We start from the raw sequence: 10776 nt of genomic DNA, 5'->3' as shown, positions 1-10776 counted from the left end.
TCACAGACAGTCTGTGTTGAGATGATACTGAGCAGCTCACATCACTTTAGCATCTAGGAATTTGTATCTGTACATAACTCCATTTTTTGCCAAGAACAGCATGTATAGAGGGGAGGGGGCTTTGTTGTTAACAACTCTTTGAAGCTACAGGCAAATGCAATTGCAGTGGTGAGTTATATAACAATAACAATATGTAACAATAAAAGGTCAAAACACTGGCATATACTTTAAAAATAAAAATTGCTGGATAAAAGAATGCTTTTACTGTATTTATTGTAACAATACAGTCACCATAGACAAGGATTGGAAGACTTCCAAATCACTTCAGCTAGGAAAGGTGTATGTAGATACCTGTGAGCAGATGGCCTACAAATGGTTTTTTTGAGCTGGGGGATCATGACTAGAGTTTAAGATTTTGCAGTAGGATGCATCTTGTGTGTAAATTCCTAAATGAGATTTTGCCAGTCAATTTTCATAGGTATCTCTGGACTGAGAAACTTTCTCATTTCAGACCAGGACTGAGAAATGAGACAAAGAAAAAAGAAAGACTGAGACAAAAGCAGAGAGACCAAAGTGGTTGTGTTAAATAGGCAGCGTTGTGAAGTTGAGCATATGCAAGTGRATTTATTTTGGAAAGGAGAACCAAATAGAATAACAAAGGGAAGGGGGACARAGTAAGGTAGTTGAGGGTAAGATGAGCAGGGTGTGGAGTGAAGCTGAAGTGAAAAGGGAAGGAGAAATTTCAGGCAAATAGTCGTAACAAAACAGGAGTCCCATCAACGATGTCAGACAAAGCTTGTTCTGTATTTGATAGAAGTACTTCCCTATCTATAGGATATAACACAGGTAATATAGAGCATTTGCCTTCAGATTTTCGTATAGACTTTGTAAGACTAACCTTATCTGTAGTGCTCGGTGTTGATGCTTAAATTGCACAGGTTTAAACTAATCACAAGATCAATAAAATCTTGGTATGTGTTTCCAGCCTTAGCATACATGAGATACSTTTTACATTTGGCTTTGTAAAACACTTGTCACCGACCTATCAAAGTGTTTAGGAAGACTTTATACTCCATTTCAACTTGTTCTTCTCACTGCTTTTTAGTCTTTGCTTTTCTATTGTTCGATAAAATATAAGATTAAACTTTTAGTTTGTACCCACAAGCATAGTAAGAGATCGAAAATGAGCAATGGGATAAGCTCAGTCAGAAGTTTCAACAGTTTTAGTAAAGAGGAGCATGAAAAAGGCTGGTATTTCCTTTTGCGTTATTACAGAAGTAGCATTTCATTTTTCTCTTAAAATGGGTTGTCTTTGGGGGTAAGTATCAAAGTAGATTAAAGAGACAATRAACTGTATATATTAAGCATTCAGCAGACACATGAACTAATCATGAGAGGCTTGCTTGCTGCTGATCAATTCAGAATTTGTAGCAGGTCAGCCTCCTAGAATCTTAAAGAAAGGCATGYACCAGAAAATTCCACTTCGTTGCAGCATTTAGTGCAAGAATATATTGAGAGTCTGCATCCAAACTATTACAATTCTAACAAAATGTGTTAGCTTGGACTCCAAAGAAGAATTTGAATAACAGTGCTATCCATCTGCTTAGCTGAGCTGTAGTTCCTACCCAGTAACTTTTCAATTTATTGACCATTTTCAACCCAATTTGAGAAAAAGAAGTCTCAAAGATTTTGTAATTTATAGGAACTTAATTAGCATCCACAGCTGGGTAGAGGCGAAAAGAGCCCAAAGTCGRGCTCCCACACAGGGAAAGGCAAGGAGACTTGAGCTGTGATATATTTTGTTTGGCTGCAGCATACACTTACGGCTGGCCATTCAGAACATACATACTTTCACACTGGTCCCAGCTGACTCTTGCCTGGAGACACCATGGGGGAGGCAGGCTGCAGAAAGAGATTATTATGGGGTTGAAGGCCATGCTTAGAAGATGGAGAATACAAATCCAAAGCATGCAGATTTCATTAGTCTTTATAAAARGGGTAGTAAAGGGGACTCATATGCTCTTCAAGGGTAGCCATGCTGTCTGCAAAAGAAGTCACTTCTTTACTGAATAAAGACGTAGTGAAGATGGCATAGCAGTCTGAGAGTGGATGTGGCAGCATAATTTAGCAAAAATCCAGTTGTTTTWAAGATATTTTGAATAAAATAGTCTATTGAGTTTAAGGGCATTGATCTTATATTCTCTTCTGCAGCCAGACCCTTCTCTTCCATGGCATGGGATCAAGACCAGACTTGCCCTAACAAACTGCACCAAAGGGCACGCTAATAACCCAAAAAATGGGTTTTCTGACGTGTGAGGGATCCAGGATTCTTTGAGGCTGCTGTTACGGGTTACCATTTGTTCTGCTGATCCTGCTTGAACGGAGTTTCTTGATGCATAGGCCACCCCATTCTCTATAAATTTGTTTTACTACATGGTGGTAAATGTCCTCAGACTCCAGCACTTGCTCAGACATCCTTGAGATACAGAAAGACACACCTTAATGATATTTCTRCTTAAGCCACTTCCATGCAGTGGAAAGAAGCCRAAGAAATAACATATTTGGCTTGCTYCTGAGTAGTTAACCATGAGAGGTGGTATTTTTTTTTTTACTTTAGTTTCCTTTCAAACCTGTSACTGGGCAGGTTCCAGCTCTTGTGAAACAAGTAATTGAGGAAGCCAGCTCTCTTACCACTGAACTTAAACACATCTTGGGATTTYTCTGAAAGAGTAAAAGAGAACTAAAGGGATACTTACTATAATGATTGTATGATAGAACACAAAAAGGAATCCCAAACACAGATCTGATTGGGATTTTTTCTTGTCACTGGTTTTCTTTATATAGGAATCAGAGCAATAGATTTCAATAATCTGTTGTCACTGGGCAATTCCATAGTTTGTGCATCTCCTAAGGGACTCAGTTCAAGAGACACATTCCTATACAGGGAAAAATTCAGTTCCAAGTTTATTTTTTTATCTTATCCACACATGTCTGCATATATGAAATCTCAGAGAGCATGCCATATCTTGATAATCTGCCTCCTTTAGTTTAGTTCAATGCTTTTTGAATATGAATTCTTCAGGATGAAGATTCTCAGTAATTACCATGTGGGGAGGTGAACAGAAAAATGAGATCTTTAAACACAGAAATTAGCTGGAGTGATAAAGTCTTTCACTTTATCATGTAATACTTTTGTAACATTGCCAGCAGCCAATGTAGAAGCCGGTATCTCAGGAAGAACTGTTAAATCCTGCAGGCACAGACAAAACCCAGCAGCTGCACATGCTCTTTATTGGGCTCACAAAAACACAGGCACCAGCACGTACAGAAATGTAGTAACAGGAATGGTTTTCATATCTATGCAGTAGAAATTTGTGCCTGTTTGCTGCTAATAGAGAAATCTCAGTTGATTATCTTAAACATAGCGAAAAGGAAAGCCAAATCTAACTAATGATGCATCTTTCAAACCTTACAAACAAAAATGGCAACTCAGCATGTACTATCTCCTTACAAGTTTGAAAAGTGTCTCCCAGATCATAAAATATCATGGGTGGGGTGGTGTTACAGAGCAAAATACTTGAAATAATCTGTCAGAGTCCTGGTGCTCAAGGTAGGTATAGATATACTCAATGTAGTTACATAGGGCATCATATTCCATTAACAGGCAATAACAGTGATTATTCTTCCTATGTTTCTGCCAGCCAGATTCCAGCAGGGAGCTGGTTGGACATTAACAGGGATTATGGCTCACTGCAGGTTTCTAATAAATAGCAAAGAACTATCTGAAAGTCTTCACAAGTGCGTAATTTTCAGAGATATTGAATTAGGCCCACCCTTAGAAAGAAAAATCACCTGAGTTTTTCCATTATATTTATGTTATTAATGGTAAAAATGTTTCTAAACTGTTGCTTTTGCATGTGCTTCCAGTGAAACATTCAACTCAGATTAAAAGGGATAACTCCTTTAATGCACTGCCTCCACCACATACCTATTTGTCACAAGTACAGTCATTATATTAATATTTACTTAATGTAGGGGTTCTTAAACATTGCATTAAAGGATTAATGAAGCTTGTTTAGACTGGTTAGCAAAACCAAAATTACCCCACGCAAATACAAAAAATAAGAAAGTAGTCACTGATGTCATGGTTGGTGCTGTGTTTCTTGGTGAAGGAACAGACCTGATGCAAACTCTGAGTGAGGTACTGCAATGAGCATATGAAGCAGACAAGATTAATAGAGACAATATACAGCTTATGASCTGCTATCTGCTGTTTATTAGAGAGCTTGCCAAGAGATACAGAAACGTGTGATCCCCATGAAWAAAACTTGGTTTCAAAAACTTGCCAGGGTAATGGTTACCAGAACACTGTCCTGCAGAAATGCTTAAGAAAGGTATGTACTCTCATTATARCATACAACTTCGTGCAAGCTTTCAAATAAAAACATTCTGTAAAATATATTATAAACAATGTCTGTAGTTAAATCTGTGTGTTTCAAATTTATATGTGGAATTCCACAATAAAGAGTTTGTCAGACCTGGATAGCACTCTTCTAGGTTTTACCAGCTATATTCCAGAATATGTCTCTGACTTTCCCTTAAACTTTGTGGATCACATCAGTTCTGGTTTTTCTCATGTAACAATTTAACTGTGATAAAATTTATTAATTTGGTCTTCAGGGTTGMGGTGCTAACAGTGTGGCCTGCAGTGAACATCAGTGAACATAAAATAACTTACTTTTAGGAACCTACAGGTGGGRGAGTGCTTTGAAGCAGTACCTCCACAAACAAGAAATTTAGTGATTCTTTAAAAATTCTCTATGGCTACAGTTTTGGCAGGTAAAATAGTGTGCATRTGTAGCTTGCAATGGAAGTTTTCAGGTGTTGGTTATGTTAGAAACAGTCTAACTGTGGTAATTTCCTTGTTTACCCAAACATTTAGTGGTTATAGAATACAGGCAGAAGTGAAATATATGGTACCCAGGGAAAAAAAATTAATGACAATGTAGCAAAATCATGGCAGGACCATGAAACAACGAAAGCGAGCACRTTTAAAGGAATTTCTGATGCTGATCATTCACATTCATGATTAAAACAGGTTTCTCTCATGTTTTCTCCTRGTGCTTTTTTTCTTTTAATATAACTGCCTGCTACAGCAAGGGGTAGGGAAGAAGGGTTAAATAATGACAAGAATCAAAAAAGGCATTAACAGAAAGTGTATCAAAAAGGCAAAAAGGATAATTGCAGAAATTCGGGGGTGCAAAAAGGGAGGGGTGTGCAGGATCTAATATTTCTAGAGTATAATCTAATATATAACCAGGGGAAGTTGGGTTTTTTTAGATGCAGTACCCTTGCAGATGTTACGCTTTGGACCTGCAGTTCATAGACTCTGGTCTACAGAGGCAAGTTCTCCACAGTCATTCCTGGCTTTCAATTAGGAGCTGGAGAGTGTGTGATGACTCTGGAGTAATTCTGAGAATTGACACCAGTTTGAAGAGTTTGGAACTGTTCTTTTGCATGATGACTATTGGGAGAAAAGAAGAGCATTGTTAATGGCTTTGACAAGGTGTGGGGGCTTTGGGGAAGGTCATCATAATTGGAGGGCCACGAGTAATTTTATGAAATATGCCCAAAAAAAAGTAAAATGAAGGCATCTTCTGCACAAAAATCAGGAAACCTATTGAGTTGTGGAGTTTTATCCAGTTTTCTTCATTCCAGCATTTTTTTTCTGCACTTGCATGAAGAAGGTACCTGTAAGGGCACATGGTATTTTTATAAGCAAAATTTGAATTTGACATCCGGTTCCTGTCATTGCTAGTTCTGCCTACAGCTCTGCAGGTTTTAGACAAAAGCACTCCTGACAAAACTGATTTGTCTGCACTGCTCATTTATTTTCTCACAGGACCCCRTGGTTAAACCACTTAGTTGTTCATACTTTTTACAATGATGTAGAAATGTTTGCCCTAGGATCTGAGCCATAACCTCRTAAGGTGGGAGAGGATTGTATAATAGCACCATGACAAACCAGCTCAGGACTGCAGGATGTTGGAGTGGTTCCCCACAGAAAAATAAACCGTTTGTTTTTAAATCATTACAACAGCCATTTGCTCTAGAAATTTCCATCYTTTTAAACATTTTCTTTCTTTCTGTAGAGGAGCAATAGGAGAGAAACTCAGTTCATGTATTTACAGTTATTTAAAAATTTCCAAGTAAAAGTTTGTCGTTAGTTGTCCAGTCCTGAGCAGAAGCTTTATATTTCTATGTTTGCTATAAAAAGAATTATGAAAATAATATCATATTGTGCATTTTATTTTCAACACTGCTTGGAATTTAAATGTGGGAAAATAATTCTTAGTGGTATCCATCAGGAAATAATCTGCTTTTCTTCCGTCTCTTGATTTTTACCTAATTCCAATGGTATATGCATAAATTAGTTTCTGTGGAATCACAATACTGATTTTGGCGTTTTCTTGCCAAGACCTGTYACAAGCATGCAGTCTTAGGTTAACAGTGGCAGCAGTGGAAGGTCAGGCTGAATTGAGGGGGAAACATAGAAAATGTCCTTCCAGGTGAGCTGATCCCACAGGCATKTCATCATCAGGACACTGCAGAGATTGTTCTGGGTTTAAATGTTCAAAGGACTGTAATCAAGCTGAGCAACTAAATCATATTTGTCAAGTAGGAGGAATTTTGGAACTTATCCTCCTCTTCTTCTGAAAAGTCTAACTTTGGAACTCTAAAATGATCTGATGAAAATTCCAAATAATAAGAATTGCAGCRTATTTTAGGTTGGAGTAGACCTCTGTGTCCAGCCACCTGCTGAGAGCATCGCTAATTAGGGCAGCTTGTTCAAGGCCTTGTCCAGTTGCATTTTTAGTGTCTTCAAGGATGGAGATGCCACAGTGTCTTGGCAGCCTGTTCTGGCATTTGATGCATCTTGTTAGGAAAAGAGTTTTCCGGATCTCTAATCAGAATTTTCTGTGTTCCATTTTATATCTGTCATCTCCTGTTCTATCCCCTCCAGGAAGAGTGTGGCTTCATCTTCTCTATTTCCTCTYATCAAGTAATTAAAAAAAGCCCCCTCTTTTTCAGGCTAAACCTGCCCAATTCCATCAGCCTCTTCTCACTACCTCCTGCCAAATATTAATAGTAGCTCGTTCTGCTTGTATTTAAGTGACAGAAGTGTGCAACMTCTTCAATTTGACTTCAGAATTCTCTCTGAGTGACACTGTGCATTTTGCTGACGAGACCAAATCCAGAGGGAGGTGTGTGGCCTCTCTGAGGCCTGGGAAGGGACATCACCAAGAAACTCCCCAGCCTGGTACAGCCCACTGATTGTTACCCACTTACAGCTTTCTGAGTGGGCAGCAACAAAGTCCCAGTAAAAAGGATAAGGATGATCAAGAGGAACCTCAGGGCCTTGGGAAAACAGGTCAAGGGATSTGGAGCACAAGTTGTGTTCTCTGCTGTCCTGCCAGTTGTAGGGAATGATGGAGCAAGAAACAGGAAAATCATGCAGATGAACAYCTGGCTTCAAGACTGGTGTAAACAGCAGCATTTTGTGGTTTTCTGTTGTGAGTCAGTTTATACAACACTGAGCTTGCTGGCAACAAATGGGGTCCACCTGTGTCAGAGGGGAAAAGGGGTCTTAGCTCAGGACTCAGCTGGGCTCATTGAGAAGCCTTTGAACTAGATTTGAAGGGGACAGGGCATAGCCAGGCTCAGCAGAGATAAGGGGTGGAACCATCCTGCTGAAAGCAGCTCTGAGGAGAAGGATCTGTGGGTCCTGCTGGACAGCAAGCTGTCCRTGAGCCAGCAGTGTGCCCTGGGGGACAAGAAGGCCAATGGAATCCTGGGGTRCATTAGGAGGAGCACTGCCAGCAGGTCATGGGGGGTGAACCTGCCCTTCCTGCACCTGGGSTGCTGTGTCCAGTTCTGKGCWCCTCAAGACAAGAGTGACAGGGAGCTCCTGGAGTGGGTCCAGYRSAGGGTGACAAAGATGATGRAGGGACKGGAGCATCYCTCTSATAAGGAAAGGCTGAGKGAAYTGGGCCTGTTYRGCCTCGAGAAGAGACARCTGAGAAGGGACCTTATCMATGTCTGTAGTGTCTACAGGAAGGGTGTCAGAGGATGGACCAGGCTCTTCCTGGTGGAGCTGWGCAATAGGACARGAGGCAACAGGCAGAGACTGATGCACAGTAAGTTCCACCTAAAGATGAGGAAGAACTTCTTTACTTGGCACATGRCTGAGMACTGGAACAGATTGTCCAGAGAGGTTGGGGAATCTCCCTTTCTGGAGATATCCAAGAACCATCTGGGTGCAATCCTGTGCCAAGTGCTCTGGGATGACCCTGCTGRAGCAGGGAGCAGGGACRAGATGAGCCACTGTGSTYGCTTCCAAGCTGATCCATTCTGTGTTTCTCTGCAATGTTTATATTCTTCTCTACCTGTACCAGCTGATACTTTGTTTGGGGTTTTTTTCATGTAATACCATAAAACATGCTGCCTCTATCTCTTCACTTTTTCTCTCAGGAAAGTTAACATGTTGTACTAGCATTCTGCTAAACATCTGGGTTTCAGTAGATTTTTTCCACACACGCACTGAAAGTCATGTAATAATTTATTATCAAAACAAAAAATTTCCAAGGAAATGTGAAATGGTTTCAAATCTATTGTTCTCGTTACAAAGAAGAAACTGTTGAACAGACAACCTTAAATATAATAAAATAATAAATATTAAGGAAGTGCCTTTACAATAAACTGGTTGTTTAAGGATTAATGTAGAGTGTTTTAAGTAGTGATTTATGAATGATGAGTCAGACTTGGAATTCAAAACTTGTTTGACAAAGCAGAGCAAACAATATAAAACTTCTGCATGATTAGATTGCTTATTGCTTAAGCTCAATTTACTATTAGCTTTTGTTAAATTAATCCAAAATAAATCCAGATTCAACCCTGGACCTTCTCTCGTGATCTGAATAGAGACAAGTAAAATTTGCATTCTCTAGCTTCAAGATGCTTGTTAAACTTTTCAGTGAAGATCCGTAGAGTTATGAAGGTATTGAATCAACAGCAGGCTACAGAGAGCTTTGAGCTTTCATTTAAGACATTTGAGTGCATATCTGATGATTTCATATGTCTAGCTGTAGATAATTTGTCTGTATCATATCTAATGTACATCTGGTTAGTCTTTTGATTTCCTTAGAATACAAAGATTTCACAAAGCTCAAAACAGGGCTTTTTGTGCCTTCTGAACTGGGAGGAGAAATATCATCACTCAGTTTTGGGGCCACTCCATGGGTGAGTTCCCAAAGACATCAGCACCCAGATAACATGAAGGGAGGCAGTGCTTGGCTTTGCAACACCCTCAYCCTGCTCTCTCAAAGACCCCTCTAGCCTACCCACAGAGTATCATTGCTGCCTGAATGGCCTTTTAAGCCCTGCTGGGGTGATGGGACATTTTTCCAGGTGCATTTCTTTCCTTATTTGTGTGAGTATTTGTAGGTGCCCGGGGACCTCTCTTCAGGGTGGTATGTAAAGGGCTTTTTATCTCATTAACACTCTACTTTGCAGACACAGCCAAGTAGTATATTTTAATGTTTGTTGCAATTGCTTATTTAGAATGGTACTGTTAAAGGAARGTATTCCATTTATTCTTACACAATTTATTTTCTAATGTGTGTTTTTAAAAATTATATCTCCTTTGGAACTTGAAGTTTCCTAAGGAGTTGAAGAAAAGTGAAGAAAYTTGTTTCATATTTTGTTAATTCATTACTTGACTGTGTTCAGGTTTTAATTTTCTAAGCCTTCATTATGTCACTTTTTCTTCCCCAAGATTTATTTAATAACTTTTTAATTTCCTCACAGGATGGCTTTTATATGATTCACATTTTTCTGATCAGTCTCAGAATTTTTCYGTTCTTTGATATATCAGTTGAAAACTGATTGACATATTGAAGCTGGATGGACTTCTTAAGTAAAAATCTATTTTCAATTTGTTTACTTTTGGGGTTTTTTTTAACTGACTGCTTTCAGAGGAGTTTGTTAGGGTTTTTTTAATTGACTTAGGGACACCTAACTCATGTTTTCATTGAAWTATTCTCCAAGTCGATGTCTGAACCTTAATCCTGAGAATCTAGAAGAAGAAATTAATTTCTTGTACAGCACAAGTTTTAGTAGGGGCAAGTCAGAAGACCCACTTAATTGCTGATCTGGCCTTAAAGTCAACAGGTTGGAATGTTTCTCCACAGTTTATACCAATTCTCTACAGTAAAACCAACTGATGGTTTAGGCATGTGTCTTACTGTTTTTCCATGTATGGATTTTGGATATGCAGGATAGCATAAATGCCCTGTTCCCTTTAGTTGCTTTGTTAACATTAGAAGGTAGACTGAGATTCTTTTTTAATGGGTTTTTTTTTTTTAATAGACTCAGAACCGTATGAAGCTGATGGCTGACAACTATGAGGATGACCACCTCAAATCCTCATCCCATTCCAACCAAACCAACCACAAGCCCTCCCCTGACCAGGTAACGTGTCTCTCTTTTTTTTTGTTTTGAAAGTAATTTTTACCATAAGGGCTGATTGTTTTGAGTCATATGTAATTTTTGCTGATGTGCTTGCTTTTTGGAACAAAAGCMACATTCCAGAATGCAGTTATAAACCAGAAATGGATGCTACTGTTGTGTTGGCTTTGTGTAAAACTCCTGAAATGTGAATGAACGGTGAATGAATGGTACCAAGGTGTTGTTAGGTGGCTGGAGAGGAGGAGGTAC

The 10776-nt window shown here is 39.1% G+C and overlaps 1 protein-coding gene across 4 annotated transcripts in view; it reads left to right on the top strand.

Moving 5' to 3' along the window:
• ERC1 (ELKS/RAB6-interacting/CAST family member 1) overlaps positions 1 to 10776 on the top strand; it is a 269145-nt gene that overhangs the window by 233370 nt on the left and 24999 nt on the right. For all 4 annotated transcript variants that reach the window (XM_057390065.1, XM_057390061.1, XM_057390063.1 and 1 more), the window contains one exon: positions 10429 to 10530. In XM_057390065.1, the coding sequence (XP_057246048.1) occupies positions 10429 to 10530 (102 nt within the window). The remainder of the gene's footprint in view (positions 1 to 10428; positions 10531 to 10776) is intronic.

This window comes from Malurus melanocephalus, unplaced genomic scaffold, assembly GCF_030028575.1.
Source record: "Malurus melanocephalus ecotype Western Australia unplaced genomic scaffold, MMel_1.1 scaffold_22, whole genome shotgun sequence".
Classification (NCBI taxonomy): Eukaryota; Metazoa; Chordata; class Aves; order Passeriformes; family Maluridae; genus Malurus; species Malurus melanocephalus.
The sequence above is the reverse complement of the archived record's forward strand: the minus strand, read 5'-3'. Positions and strand labels throughout refer to the sequence as shown.